This window comes from Amblyomma mixtum, chromosome 8, assembly GCF_055824585.1.
Source record: "Amblyomma mixtum isolate Tamu chromosome 8, ASM5582458v1, whole genome shotgun sequence".
Lineage (NCBI taxonomy): Eukaryota > Metazoa > Arthropoda > Arachnida > Ixodida > Ixodidae > Amblyomma > Amblyomma mixtum.
The window spans coordinates 136,061,726-136,077,985 of NC_143019.1; the positions used below are offsets into that span (position 1 = coordinate 136,061,726).

Here is a 16,260-nt window from a genome sequence, read left to right on the forward strand (position 1 = left end):
CATCCCATTTAATACCGGCTAATTCCTCCAGCAGCACTGCTAAGCTAGCCTCACTTGATAAGATTCTTGCGTGAAACGTTGCCCGGTTCAGTTTCCAATGGCGGCCTGTCCGGAGCCAGAGATTCTTAGCACCCTCCGCTGCGTCACAGATCTGAACGCCGCCTTGGTCAGTTTCTCCGCAGCCGCTGGGGACTGAGGGCCGAGGGTTAATTGGTTTGTTCATACAAGGTTGCGGCCAAAATTTCACCAGCGCTGCGACTAGGAACAAGAACAGAGAAGGAAGACAAGGACAAGCGCTTGTCCTCGTCTTCCTTCTCTGTTCTTGTTGCTTGTCCTCGTCTTCCTTCTCTGTTCTTGTTCCTAGTCGCAGCGCTGGTGAAATTTTGAAGATGTACCAACTAGCTCAAACCCACCATTTTGCTTCAGTTGTGGCCAAGTACTACACCAGGGTGGCCAAATCCTGTTCTGATGAGAAAGTGCGTAGTCGGTTCTGGTCACCGAAATCAGGCCGCACTCCAAGCCTGGTTATGCAATTCCATCGACACGCGGAGTTTCTTTTTTTTTATCCGGTGGAGAATTGCGTGGCACCGGGATTCGAACCCCGGTCCTCTTGCACGCGAGGCGGATGCTCTACCTCTACGCCATCGCTGCTCCTGCCCTGACTTCACTCGCACACAAATTTTAAGTAAACACAGTGACCAATTAACACGCAAAATAATCGAAGCAGCGCACATCGCCTGGTCTAAAGACGCATGCGTCAGTAGCCCATCTTTATCGATCGGTTCTAAAGAATTGGCATTTTTAGCGAAGGGAAAATGATAATGTTGTTATCGTCCGTGTTCAGTGCGGCATGCATGAATTGACTATGGATCTATGAATGGATGGTTTGTTTTCCTTGTGCTGTTGGAACTGTATATATGCTTCGTTCCAAACAATAAACACCAGTTGAATGTCAGCGCTCGTATGTGTCGTGTCTCCCTTCATGTCCGTGTGTTAGTGCGCGCTGTTCCGGTGAAAACTTTCTGGAACACTTCGCTGGCTCAGGCTATGCCGAACGGAACGCGTAGAAAACAATAACGACCAAAGAGCGTTGCAAACGTGCATATTTTTGACCAGTCCTCATCCAGCAGAATTTGGTGAAACACCGCATTCGCATCCAAACGGGAGAAAAATTTCGCGCCTGCCAGCTCCGCCTCAATGTCCTCTCGACGAGGCATCTGATAGTGCTCCCGTTTTAGACTCGTTATTGTTCCTAGGGTCAAGACTCTGAACTGGCCGTGTTTTTTGCGCTCAATGACCAATGGGCTTCCCCAGTCTGTTAGGCTGCTCATTTTCCGTACGATGCCTTCTTGTTCCATCCGGTCTAATTCGTCGCGCAGCGGCTGCTGAAGAGACAGCGGCACCCTCCGCGCCGGCTCGACGACGGGGACGGAGTCTTCGCGGAGCGTTATTTTGTGTTTTCGCTGAACGCGTCCAGTGCCTTCGAACAGTCCAGAAAAATGTTGGAGTACGCCTTCTACTGTGGTCGAAACCGCTTCTATCGCTCGTTGGATCAGGCCCAATCGCTCGCTCGTTTCGATACAGAAAATGGCTTGGTGGTCCTTTCTTACCACAAAAAAGTCAGCGGCCACCTCTCCAACTAGTACGTTTGTTGCAACCACGCCGCAATGCTTGATGATCCCACCGTTATAAGAACGGAGTGTGGTATTACAACTTTAAACACCACTTCTCGGCTGCCCATCTTCGCCGTGATGCGCCAATCGCGGTTGCTGTCGACTGTTCCAACAGCGACGGTTAGCACTTCGAAGTTGTCGTCTTGGTGAATCTCGTTTACACCAGCAGTTCTGCAGCAAGACGCGGAGTGGTTCAGCCCATAGCACGACTAGCATGTTTTTCCATATGCTGCTCAACGGCGCGGGGCGTGTACTCGGCCGCAGCGAGTGCACCGGCTGTCTCGTTGAGGACGTCTCGGTGCTTTCGACGTATGCATGCTCGAGCTAACCGCATCCACGTCCGTCTCTTCTTTTCTTGCGTTTCAAACATCGTTTTGACGGGCTGCAGTCTCTGCCGTCTTGCATAAAGCAACAGCTTTTTCAAGCGTCAACTTTTTGTCCCTTAGCATCTTCTCCCGAAGGTTGGGCGAGTTCGTGCCAAAAACGTCGATCATTGTGCTAAAGTTGCAATGCCTGGCTTGTTTCTCGAGATCCCGAAGAAGGTGCTCAGAGGACTCCCCGTTATCTTGGATGCGAGTGCGAAATATGTACCGTTCGTGAACGTCGTTTTGCTGCTCGACGCAGTACGACTCGAACTTTGCGACCACTGTGTCATAGTCCTCTTTTCTTTACCCTGTGGCAAAAGTGAAGTTATTGAAGACCTCTAACGCGTCTTCACCCGCCAAGCTTAGAAGTTGTGCAGTTTTCATGGCACTGGATCTTGGCTTTTCACTGCACGACGTTGCTTGCCAAAATATTTCAAACTTCTGCTTGAAGAGGGTCCAGTTCTTACCGCCGTCTCCGGTGATGCGCAGTTCTTCCGGTTGTCTGATGCTATCCATTCTTGCTGCTTGTAGTCGGCAGCCGCCACCGCTGCTCTCGGACGAGGGTGGCTACCCCACTTCTGACCCCCATGACCGGCGTGCCGGTCTTATCTCGCTCACACCTCAACCAGATGCCGCCCATTCATATTTCTGCAGAAGGAATCGAGAAACTTATTGACAGCCTTAAGTTCTCTACCAGCCCCGGCCCTGACAACCTCCCCGCGAAGATTCTGAAGTCCACTAAAATAATTTCTAGCCTGATCTTGCAAATCATATTCACCCAGTCATTAACCGACAGCTCGCTTCCGGAAGACTGGAAACTAAGCAAGGTAGTGCCAGTATTCAAATCAGGAAACCGCTCAAATCCGTCCAACTATCGCCCAATTTCATTAACGTGCATTGCATGTAAGCTCATGGAACACATTATATACTCTCAAGTCGCCAGCCACCTTCACAATAACTCATTTTTCTTTTCTAAACAGCATGGCTTCCGCCCCGGTCTTTCATGCGAGACACAACTTTTTGAATTCACTACTGACCTTCATTTGCATTTGGAATCATTATTTCAAACCGATGTCATATTTTTAGACTTTTCAAAAGCGTTCGATCGCGTCCCGCACCGACGTCTTATGTCAAAACTTTCTTGCCTCAATATTGATCCCCTCACACTATCATGGATTAACTGTTTCCTCACTAACCGGTTTCAATATACCGTCATCGGCGGTTATCATTCAGCAACTCATGAAGTGATTTCAGGCGTGCCGCAGGGTTCTGTGCTTGGGCCCCTGCTCTTTCTCATATTCATCAATGATCTCCCATCCGGCATATCTTCGTCCATTCGTCTTTTCGCTGACGACTGTGTGTTATATCGTCGCATTTCCTCTCACGACGACCAGGTTATCCTACAAAATGACCTACAAAAAATAGATAATTGGTGTTCCGAATGGTTGATGGAGCTGAACATCACTAAATGCAAATTTATGCAAATTTCACGCAAGCATTCCAGTATTATGTATCCTTATTCTCTTCAATCAACTATCCTTTCGCAGGTTGAATCATATAAGTACGTAGGTGTCACAATCAGCAGCAAACTGACGTGGGAAAAACACATCACTCAACTCGTTGCTGATACATCAAAAACACTGGGTTTTTTTAGAAGGTCACTTTCACTGTCTCCGCAATCAATCCGTAAACTAGCATACGAGACTTTCATTCGCACTAAACTTGAGTACGCATCAGCAATTCGGTCTCCTCACCAGGCTTACTTAATTAACACCATTGAATCCATTCAGAATCGTGCGGCATGCTTCATTACTTCAGATTACGATTTTCACCACAGCATTACCGCTATCAAGTCATCCATCGCTATCAGCCCACTAGCCCTTAGACGCAAAGTTTCTCGCTTATGTTTATTGCACAAATTATATCACAATTTTCCTAACCTACGCGAGTCCCTTCTAGTCCCTCCTGTGCGCACGTCATCCCGTTTATTCAACTCCATGAGCATCCAACGTTTACACGGATCAACTAATGCATTTAACAAATCTTTTTTGCCAGCCGCTAGTCAAGACTGGAATCGGCTTCCAGAATCGGTTGTCATTGAAAGCGATCCAGAAAGGTTTAAAGAACGTCTGATGTGTTATCTTGCTGTATAAATGGTTTCATTTCCCTTTCGTGACTTTATTTCTCTTTATGCTTTTGTTGTGTGTGTGTTTTCTTGTTTGTTCTTTTTTTTTAATTCTTTTTCCCCCACCAATGTGAGTCATGATGAATGTACTACTCCCCCCCCTTATGTAATACCCCCTCCCAGGGGCCTTTAAGGGTCTAATAAATGATTATGTATCGTGAAGCTGCCCGGAATGACGAACGGCACAGTCAGGGAACAACTGGCAAGGTCCGTGCATATATAGGACCGTGGGGAGAGAAGGCAGGGTGAAGAAGAGAGGAGGCAGTGCAGCACGTTGCCCATGAGCTGGTTCAGCGCCTCCTCTATACTTTATACTCTATACTCCTCTTATAAAGTATAGAGGAGGCGCTGGCTGGTTATAACAAACAGGCACCGGCACTGATATGATACAATTATCACTTTAATAGATAACTATGCCTTACAATTTTGCATGTGCAAAATTGCATGTGCAATTGTTATGCATGTGCAATTTTTTTAGACTTAACAAAATCATTCTATACTGTGGATCACCCTATACTGATGAGTAAATTAGTCATAAGCCGTTCGTTGTAAAGCGTTGGAGCCAATCTCAAGTTACATGGAGGCACGCAAACATGTAGTAATAATGGGCGAATTCATGTCTTCTAAAAAGCCATTACTAGGAAAAGTTCCTCGGGTATCTGTATTGGGTTTCTTATTGTTTTCATTATATGTGAATGACCTGCCAATAAATTTACAGTCTGGGGAAATCGTAACGCATGCTGATGGTACTTTCATTTTATTAACAGCGGAAAACCTGACAGAATTGCAAGCTATGGCTAACATCGAGCTCCATAAAAGTGCTAGTGAGTTTTTGGCAAACAAGCTTAACGTCAGTGCTAGGAAAACTAGATATGTCATTTTTCATTCTCCGCAAAAAAAAAAATCTGTACGGACAGAGTTCGAATAATTATTTATCGCATTTATCGCATTATTTATCTCATTTAAACATTTTGCAGTAATTTTTGGATAAGAATTTGAATTGGCAGGAATAAATCACTTTTGTTTGGAAGAGGATGGCATCTGGACGCTATGCCTTGTCGCAAGCACAGAACTATTTGGAAATCGATATAATACGCATTGTTTATTTCGCTTTAAATCACAGATATCTTCTTTACTGTGTCGAAACTTGAAGATTTACGTACAAAACATATATTTATCCCATAAGAATGACACGCAGTTAGAATAATGACTTATTCTTACAGTTTCCCAAGGGAGACACTGTGCTCTCAGCTGCAATTTTTTCCGTTCGTCCAACTACGCGACCTAAGGATAGCAAAGAGTCTGTACAATGCCTTAATGCTTAACCATCAACTTCTAGCTACACTGTTTCACGCTTTAGCTCACCCCACCGGAAATTCCACATTATGTAACTGAAATCTTCCCCTCAGTGATAATATTTATGGTGAACGGGTAATATAATTCACTGGCGCGAAAATATGGAACAATATACCGTTCACTCTAATATGCTCCCCCAACTTTTCAAAGAGCTGAAAGAATTCTACCTGCATCAACTCTCTCTGGCATGATTTTGTTCACTGAACCACGAATTACAGCTTACATGTTTAAGCAAACAAGGAAGGGGTATGAGGGGCACGTAAATATGACAGAAGCCAACAGCCCCAGAAACCAAGGGGCACAGGGGATTTTTTTTAATTTATTTATTTATTTTGTGGTGTTGATCAATTTAGAATATTACTGAATATGTCATCGCTTAAAGCTAATTGATTAGAAAAGCAGAAGAAAAAACAACCACATGCCACCGGTGGGATCCGAACCCACGACCTCCGAATTACGCGTCCGGTGCTCTACCTCTGAGCTACGGCGACGGCTGTCAAACCTTCTGCTTTCGGGGGTATTTATGTTTACAAGTAACCTAACCTTGAGAGTGTTCATCAGCGCCACCCACGTTCATAAGCGGCGGACGTAGAACGTCCTGAGTTACCGCAGGTGTGACGTAGAACGCCATCGAATGGAGAGGGTGGAAGCTGTGTGAGAACCCTCTTATGCTTCTTATGGCATCAAGGCTGCCAGAATCGAGGCCCTCGCTAAGCAATTAAGCAAACAAGGAAGGGAAATGAGGGGCTCGTTGTAAATAGCTTTAAGCGATGACATATTCAGTAATATTCTAAATTGATCAACACCACAAAATAAATAAATTAATTTAAAAAAAATCCCCTGTGCCCCTTGGTTTCTGTGGCTGTTGGCTTCTGTCATATTTACAACGAGCCCCTCATTCCCCTTCCTTGTTTGCTTAATTGCTTAGCGAGGGCCTCGATTCTGGCAGCCTTGATGCCATAGGAAGCATAAGAGGGTTCTCACACAGCTTCCACCCTTTCCATTCGATGACGTTCTACGTCACACCTGCGGTAACTCAGGACGTTCTACGTCCGCCGCTTATGAACGTGGGTGGCGCTGATGAACACTCTCAAGGTTAGGTTACTTGTAAACATAAATACCCCCGAAAGCAGAAGGTTTGACAGCCGTCGCCGTAGCTCAGAGGTAGAGCACCGGACGCGTAATTCGGAGGTCGTGGGTTCGGATCCCACCGGTGGCATGTGGTTGTTTTTTCTTCTGCTTTTCTAATCAATTAGCTTTAAGCGATGACATGTTCAGTAATATTCTAAATTGATGAACACCACAAAATAAATAAATTAATTAAAAAAAATCCCCTGTGCCCCTTGGTTTCTGTGGCTGTTGGCTTCTGTCAAGCTTACATGTTTTGCTTTTTTATTTTTCTTGTAGTTCCAATGTCACGGACATTTTCCCTGCGGAATTGGAGGACGCTGTTTGCTCTTTCTCAGCGCTTGGTTTTCTTCTCACACGCTAATGAAAATTTCACTTCTAGATTAATGTTTGATGTTGCTTGTCTGGAATTTCTGCCACTTTTGCTTTTGAATTTAGCATAGTTATGCAGATTAAGTTTTGTTCTTTTTGGGCAAAAGGTGCACTCTCCATTTTTTCCGTTAAATCTGCTCATTCCCATCTTATCTGCCACTTTGTGTCATTGTCATCTGCTATGCCACTGAAGGGCATGTCACTAGCCTTTGGGTATAGGTCAGCTAAGTGTTCACTAATTTTTTAACGATTTAATGAGAATAAAGCTGTGCACGCATCTGCACACACTTCCCTCGGTTATTTTACCCTGTGTAGCGCATTGTCGTTCCTCCTCTTTCTGCATATCGACACAACGGGGGGTGTCATTTATGTTTGAAATACGCGGGCTACATCGCACAAGGAGCGTACCTCTGTTTCGAGAACGCCCCAACATTCACCACACTCGCTTGTGAGATGTTGAAATAATGCGCTTCCGCTCGCGAAATACCACCGTTTTAGCCCACAGTTTCGCCCCGAACTGCGGCAAAAAGTCCTGCGACAGCTGCATATTTGAAACAGACCACTGTGTTTTTTTTGTACAACACAGCTTCAGCTGGCCAGACATTGAGATCAGATGCGGCCCAGTCAACGACAGACGAAGACACGGTCATACATCTCTCGGTCAAGGTCGACTCGCAGCCCGTTCCCGGCGTCAGGGCCGGTGAGCCTGCTGACGATTACACAGTCGTGCAGACTAATGTGAGCGTCATGAACGGCCAAGCTGTGAGGGATGACAGCGCCGAAGCGAGCAGGAACGTTCCCGAAGTGCCGGTGGGTGAACTGCAGAACGGCCTGGAGTATTCTAAGCCCGACTCGAGACCTGAGCCGCCGCCCGCGGTTTTCGCGAACAACGTCTGTTTCCGCCTGATCCGCGGAGAGAAGGGCGCTGCGAGCGTTGTGCCCTGCGAATCGTCAACGTGGACGACGGCCAGGCCAACGTCCGAAGCTCGCCACCGGGAACCGCACGTAAGTTACCAAGACCGACATGTAGATGTGCTGGCGTGGGTTTACGCAGGGACCGGCGCTAATTGCACAGAATTCTGGAAAAAATTGAGATAGATCATTCAATTTCAATTGATTTATTTCCCCATGTAGACTTGGTGAGAGTCGAGGGAAAAAGCCAGAAATTGTGGCTTGACATGCCGCTCTGCCCCTATATTGCAGGGCAGCAGGTAACATGCAAATTTTCTACACAAGTAACATCGCAAAATGCAAACAATGGTTGTCAAAAACGGTTCACGCATCATTAGAAAACACAATAAGGAACAATAAGAAACAATAACGGAAACAATAAGGAAACATTTTATAGAAAAACAGGAATTTTGTTATTCAAATCAGGTGAACACTTTGTGGAAGGAAAGAGATAAAGAAGCAGTGAAAGCATGGTGAAATCTAAAAAGTAGCACATACACCCTGTATATCTTTGCGGTATGCTCGTGATAGGTCAACTTCTGCAGCATGAAACTTATTTAAAAGACGGGGCAACGTGTTTGCTAGGCCATATGTACCATATATTGTGCGGCATGTTTGAATATGCCATAGTTCGCTGTGTCTGCTAGGGTAAACTCGTACATCTAGTGAAAGGTGTGCTGCGTCACGCAAGTAACTCACATTTTCTTTTATGTCCTTTTTATATCTTTCAGCCAGCTTAACATACATTTCAGACACTTTTACGGCATTGAACTGGCGGATTAAATTGCTTGTGTTTATATAAGAACCGACATTTAGTATTGCACGTAGAGCCTTCTTCTGTAAAACGTAAATCCTATTTATATTTGTACCTCTAGTTGTTCGCCAAAGTAAGTGCGCATAGTTTACTTGGGACATAAAGAGCGAATTATACAGATGTAAGTGACGGTGCCTGTTAATGACACCTGTGACCCGCGAAAGCTTACTGATGACAGCGTTACAATGATTGTCTCAGCTTAGTTTTTCTGTTGAAATGTACCCCTAAATCTTAATATTGTCTACAGCCTCTATCGTTTCCAAATCTAGCTTAAGATCGCACGGTAGAATAACGTTTTTATTTTTTTGGTTTGAATATATCTAATAGCCTTAGTTTTAGTTACATTAATTTTCAATTGATTACTAAGGGACCATTGATGGAGTGTACTTAGTGTCCTATTTGTCTCGTTTACCAGGTGTTCACATGCGCTTGATGAGAAGAACAGTGAGACGTCATCTGCATACATAACAGACTTCGCATGCAGGCATTGATTAACGATATCATTCATATATAAGTCCAAGGATACTTCCCTGAGGTACGCCAGCAGTTACTTTTTTTACTGAGGATCGATAGCTATTAATACTAACAAACTGAAAGCGGTGTGCAAGATATGAGGCAAGAAGTGCTTGAAAACGACCCCTGAAGCCGTAGCCGAACAGTTTCGCCAAAAGTATATTTTGTCTGATGTGGTCGAAATCCTGCGAAAAATCTATAAAAGCACCAAGGACCAGTTTCTTTTCCTCGAAACATGTAAGATGTACTCTTTTTGCCTTAGTAATGCTGTCTCCATAGATTTATGTTTGATAAAACCAAACTTCGAATCTTTTATTATTCGGTGTTTGTCACAATGGCATGATATTCGCATGTCGATCATATTTTCCAGTCCTTTGGAATAGATTGGCAGCATGGAAACTGGCCTATAATTTAAAACGCAAAGCTTATCGCCCTTCTTATAAAAAGTGTCACTTTAGCAATTCACGTGCGCCGTGGGAACACTCCCTGTGCAAAGCTTAAAATAAATATATGTGCTGAAATTGGGGCTAGAATATCTAACATATCCTTCACAGGCCATATCTGCAAATCATCCGCATCGTGGCATCTGCTGTTCTTCATGTTCATGAATGCACTGAATACTTCAGAAGATGCAGTTGTACTTAGATGCATAGAATCGCTACTTTGCCTGATGCAAGCATCACATGACATGTTTTTCGAACTTTGGTACTCTCGGGTGACGAAATATTTGTTAAACACCTCTGCTAGCTCCTGCCCATTTACACTTTGTCCTTGAATAAGTACTTCTTGAGGAGATCTAGTCTCCGGTGTGCGTAAAACAATGTTGTTAATCTGGTTCAATAACTTACGAGAATCACCGCGGCATCAAAAGATTAAGTCATTTCTATCGTCTTTATCTTTGTGAAGGGTGTAGCATGTTTTTAGTCTTTCCTAATATATGTTTTTTTGATGACTACTATTTATGTCTATTCGCATTCGTTTTCTAAACTTGCAGTCTGTTGAGTGACTGCTCAAAGGTTGCTAATACTTGTGTGTTCCTTTATTTATTTATTTTTTTTCTTGACCTGTCAAAAACTTGTGCCACAAAGGTATCGTATGTCTGCCAATTTGTAAGGGGGCAGGACCTGCGTCAAGTCGTTGCCACGGCTTTTTGTCCTGTATCCTACTCTGAAAAAGGAAATAAAAGGAATTGAATTGAATGATTCGAATTTGTCGTAGTAATACGAATCCCTAGCGCGCCTTAACTTTTTGTTTACCTCATTTCTGAGGACTTTGTATTTTGCTAATAGTTCGAGATCGCGTGTATTAATGAAGTCTTTGTAAATTTTTCTTTAGATTGTATCTCCTTGAGCAATTGTGAGGTCATCTTGCACCCTTTCCGAGGTCTTGCACCCTTTCCAGGTAGTAGTGACCGCAGATCCGGATCATGAGAGGGAAATAACTAGAAGAATAAGAATGGGGTGGAGCGCATATGGCAGGTTCTCAGATCATGAATGGTAGCTTACCAATATCCCCGAAGAGAAAAGTATACAACCGCTGTATCCTACCGGTACTCACCTATGGGGCAGAAACGTGGAGGCTAACAAAGAGGGTTCAGCTTAAGTTAAGAACAACGCAGCGAGCTATGGAAAGGAAAATGATAGGTGTAACGTTAAGTGATCGGAAGAGGGCGGAGTAGGTGAGGGAACAAACGCGGGTTAATGACATCTTAGTTGAAATCAAGAGGAAGAAATGGGCTTGGGCAGGGCATGTAATGCGAAGGCAAGATAACCGCTGGTCCTTAAGGGTAACGGAGTGGATTCCAAGAGAAAGCAAACGTAGCAGGGGGCGGCAGAAAGTTAGGTGGGCGGATGAGATTAAGAAGTTTGCGGGGATACAGTGGCCGCAACTGACAAAGGACAGGGTTAATTGGACAGACATGGGAGAGGCCTTTGCCCTGCAGTGGGTGTAGTCAGGCTGATGATGATGATGATGATGCACCCTTTCCGAGGTGCAACGTGCGCCTTGTAAAGCGCATCAAATTTATCCAGAAACCTATCATAAGTGGCTCCCACGTCTGTCATGGAGAGCACGCCAGACCAGGTTATATCTGAAACGGCCTGTCTTGGAAAAGCAGGTTTTTCTCAGTCATCGCTTGATGAAAGCAAGCACGTGCTGGTTTTTTCTTCATACCTGGTTTCTCCCCTAGCAGTATAGGGAAATGGTCACTAAGGTCGCAACGAAAGATAGCGGACACAATGCTCTTTTCATCAAAATTAGTTATAAAAGGGTCAGTTAGTGATTCTGTATGCATAGTAACTCTCGTACGCGTACGAATTGTGTTAATGCAGCCGTTCGCGGAGAGTAGCAAAATAAAACGTTTTGCTGGGCTCTTATCAAAAGCAGGTTTACATTAAAATCGTCGCCTAGAATGACACTGAACCTGTTAGGATACACAAAAATCAAAAATATGTAAACGAAAGAAAAGAATTCTGCAGTGCGGCCATCAGGAGGGCGGTAACAAACAACAATAATTGTACGGTCAAAATTTAAGCACACCATTTCGTTGTCAGAAGTAACACAAAATCTCGGGAGTAGGTCACAATTTATACACTTTTTTCTAAAGCACAAATACCGCCACCACAATTTAAGGATCTGGTCATGAAGTACGAGTTGTACCGGGGCATATTAATTACTTCATCAGAGGAGTACCAGGTTTCCGTAATCATAAGCACTTAAACAGGTGCTCAGGATCAGCAGTTTTATTCACGACAGATAGCACATTCACATGGAGACAACGAAAAGTCGTGTTTGTTAATATTTCATTACATTTTACTTTATTCATGATGACTTTATTGTAAGCTTCTAGACCATCATATTCGTTTCTAAGGCTGCGCACGTCTAAATTAATCAACGTTTCCGGCACGTTGGCCGAGTGGCCAGTGGTTCCATACTGTGCTCTACTTCGCTTTCTTTGTTTTTTGGTTTTAGTTCAACGATGTCGTGCTATCATTGTCCCAGCCGAAAAGACAACCATTAATTAGGACTTTATCATGGGTCAACCTCCCTTTTTCTTTCCTGTCTCGATTTGATTTGGTTCGATCCCACAGCTTTTTCCTTACCTCTCGGACACAGTGAAAAATCTTCGCTAATTGAATACGTATAGCCTTTAAGTTTGGAACACCGCTTTAAAATGTTCACTTTATTACGGTAGTCTACTAACCTAAAGATCAAAGGTCTATCCTGGCCTTCACTGTCTGCCTTTCATCTACCGAGTCGATGTATCCTTTCAATGCTTGATACCGTCACGTTTAGCTTATCTTAAAGAGTATCTTTTGTTACTAATCTATGAAGTTGTTCGTCAGACTCTTCTTCTTTTTTCTGAATCATCATTTTTTTTTGGTCATTACTGACAGCTGCTGCTCCAGTCCAGTTACTTTTTCTACACATTCCATGACATTTTCCTGAAGGCTTCCTATTTTTCCTGCTCCTTCTCAATAGTGTTGAGCTTCGGGTTGTTTACATTTTTTTCCTCTCTTTATTTCCTGTATGCCTCCCGTAATCAACTTCAACTGCTCCGAAATCGAATTATCACTGCTCCGAAATCGAATTATCTGGTCCGGGGTTCGCCTCGATGTCGCCCCCAGGAGCAACAAGAATCAGAGTGAAACACTTATCACGCACATCACATCAAATCAAGCACGGGCCGTGGGCACGGAATCAAAAGAAGGCAAACATTGTTGCTACGGCATTTTCCATGGCGTTTGCTCACCTGGATGAAGAATACAAAAGGGTTTGCAGCCCTCTTCTTGGCATTGCCGCCCCGCCCACTGCCGCGTGCTCAGTGGCACGCCTCTTTTATACTGTACGATGTTGCTGCTGCCGAAGCTCCTTCCGCTTTCGTCGAAGAAGCAGTAGCGCCGCTGGAAAGGCTGTGGTAGAAATCTCGGAATACGGCCGGATGACTTGACGTGATGACGGGATCGATGCAATTAGCCGCAATGTCCGGTAAAGATGCGTAGTAGTGAGTCGGTGGCTGCGCCACCAGCAGAGCCAGCAATCTGAGAGAAACCTGGCACCTGACACCTGGTCACCTACCAAAGTCATTAAAACGGCGACTGCGAAAGAACGCAAAAGAAAAAGGCGCCCTTCAAGCATTATCGATAAGGGCCAGTATATGAAACTAGGAAGGCTTGGCGCCTACGCTGGCCGATCACATTGCGCCTCTCGCATCGTTAAGCTACGATCGTCAGATGACAGCGCGTTGCATCAACTGCCCGGGGTTGAGCGGTCTCCAAGGCGTCTAATTATTAATCTTGCCTCCAGGAAACATATACTTGGAGGCCGCCCCAAAAATGCAAGCGAAAAATATTCTTTTGATTTTCAGCCTGGTGCAGGCCGAGGACTCTTCGCGGACGCGTGGCCGCTTTGCTATCTTTGAGGAAGTGTTCAGCAAGCCACGAGGTGTTCCTACCACACGACACGTCAGAGCCCTTTACAGCCTGATTATAACAAAAAAGTTTCTTTCCGGCTCGTCAACACCAAGACCATGTGTCTGGTGTTCCTTCGTACCTGTGCAATTCATATCCGTGACCGACAGACGTTATATCTCAAGCTGCACCGTGGTACAAACCGTGGTACTGCTTTGCCATCAAAAGTATGTAGACATGCCACCTTTGTGCCGAAAGGCCTGGCTTGAATGATGTTTATTTGTTGGGGATATGTTTCCGTGCAATTTATTAATTCCTCTTCTGATGGTATCGGTAAGGCGCCTCCACATGTGCTGGTGCAGGACTGCGTACTCCGCAATTATAGCATCTTTTCTCCTGCGGAGTGGGGAAATGTCAGCACGGTGTCCCGTTTTCAGGCAGCATCCGCAAACCTGCATCATTGGTCGGAATGGTTTGCACCTGTATTCTATGCCGCTGAGGCAGACAAACCGTGGTACTGCTTTGCCATCCAATGCATGTAGACATGCCCCCTATGTGCCGAAAGGCCTCGCTTGAATGATGTTTATTAGTTGAGGATATGTTTCCGTGCACTTTATTAATTCCTCTTCTGATGGTATCGGTAAGTGGAACTAAGAAGGCTGAAGAACTTCTAGAATTTACCTTTTAATGCCAGACATTGAATACCTTGAATAAAACTATGAACGTCTTGGGTCCCATCATTAATGGGACCTTCATTGCAGACGTTTTAAAAACTGGACGATTTAATAAAAAAGAGTTATTAGAGCATACTAAAAATTGTCATTTTTTATTTCTCAAGGTCCGATGGCAAATAGGCAGATACCTGCAGGAAATTAAAAGCAAAATTGAATAGTGTTCCATGACTTGCCCATGCAGCATTCAGTCGCATACATATTACCCTCTTTTTGCCGTTAGGGTTACCTCATGCAGTAATTCATCTTTCAGAATTCCTTCTGCAAATCTGAGAGCTGGGGCTTTTGCCATTCCAAAGCTGTGCTCAAAAACACCGTTTTTCGAATCTGTTTGCGACGCGTGTTGTTGTAGCACCAGAAATGAAAGTGTTTTAACGTTTTTGCTATCTGTGCCACATGCGATACACCGGTTATTAAAAATAGTCCAACAGAGTAATCTCCACTAGAGCTCTCCTATCAAACGTCGAGCCAAAGGCGCCTTACTTTATCCGCAGTCGCGCTGGCGTCAGCACCGGCACCGGGGTGGCGGCGTAGACGTCGACACGTCTCCCTCAGGGCGTGGGCGGACTGGCCACCGTTCGCGGGGCGGCAGCAAACGGCGGCTAGCCTCGCCCAGCGAAGAAGAGCGACTCCGTGCGGACGTGGACGGCCTGCAGCCGTGCCGGGCCGACGAGGAGTGCAGCCGCCACGCATCGTGCGTCGTGCCCCTCGGGTCGGCCAAGGGACGCTGCGCCTGCGACCGTGGCTACCTGGGGAACGGGCTGTTCTGCTGGGAGGGATTCTACATGCGCTAGTGCACCCCCCCCCCCCCCTCTGTCCTTAGTCTATGCCGTGAGGACACAGCCTGGGAACAACCACTTCAACTCTGAACGCCTTGCTGCTTTGAATTACGCAATGAGAATAGCCATCCTTGCACACCAAAGAGAAAGCAGCAAACGAGTCACTGCGTTCTTGCCTAAACGGCTTCAGGTGCTAATAGGGCGTGGTCAGCTTTTGCGCAAACGTGACGGATTATAAATTTGATAGGCTGCGCACGGGTGCAAGCACATTTCCCCAGTTATCTCTGCTTGGTTTCAGTTGTATACCTGTTGAATTAAGCGCTACAATGGCCCAGAAAACTGCCACACACTTTTTAGTGACGCTGGAGACAAATTTAGATTGACCTATGTTAATAGATAAAAGTAATAAAATATCACGAGACTAATTTCACCGAGAGTGGAGCTTTTGTAAGTAATAAAGGGCACAAAATTGCAATGAAGGGGTCACCTTCATTGGCGCGTTTCGGGAGTAAACAGTGATACTTGAAGCGCTTTTGGGTTACGTAATTCTTTTCGCTATAGAAGTCTCTAGTATGACTAGCGTTGATGCAAATTGTAATGAAATTTGCTACATGTAATGAAAGCAAAATATGCGTTAGGATAATCTTGATGATGGAGAAATGCATATTTTGCTACTGAACAGGGCGAGAAAGAGACGTAGATTCGTATTTTATTAAACAGAATTTGCTCCAGCTGTCCTAGGTGTCCCTTTCAAGTAGACAACTTGCCCGGGGCAGTGCCTACTTCCCATCACCGCTTACGAGCGGAATATTCGTTCACGCTCTGACGTGACAAGGATGATGTGGAGCTGACGTCGGTGGATTAATGCCGGCATTCCGGTCAGCCCGAACCAACAAGATTGTGTTTACATCCATGTCCGGCCTGCAACAGTAGCGAAGGTGGAAAGAAGAGGGAAGTCTAGATAAAGTGCCAGGCTCACCCCCC

At 45.1% G+C, this 16,260-nt stretch overlaps 1 protein-coding gene across 1 annotated transcript in view; it reads left to right on the plus strand.

Moving 5' to 3' along the window:
- The window catches only part of LOC149334554 (uncharacterized), a 99,027-nt gene extending 83,734 nt beyond the window's left edge, over positions 1-15,293 (plus strand). The window contains exons 7-8 of the mRNA XM_089555169.1: positions 7,672-8,084; positions 14,992-15,293. Coding sequence (XP_089411295.1) covers positions 7,672-8,084; positions 14,992-15,291 — 713 coding nt within the window. The 3' untranslated portion in view covers positions 15,292-15,293. The remainder of the gene's footprint in view (positions 1-7,671; positions 8,085-14,991) is intronic.
- The last annotated feature ends 967 nt before the right edge of the window (positions 15,294-16,260 follow it).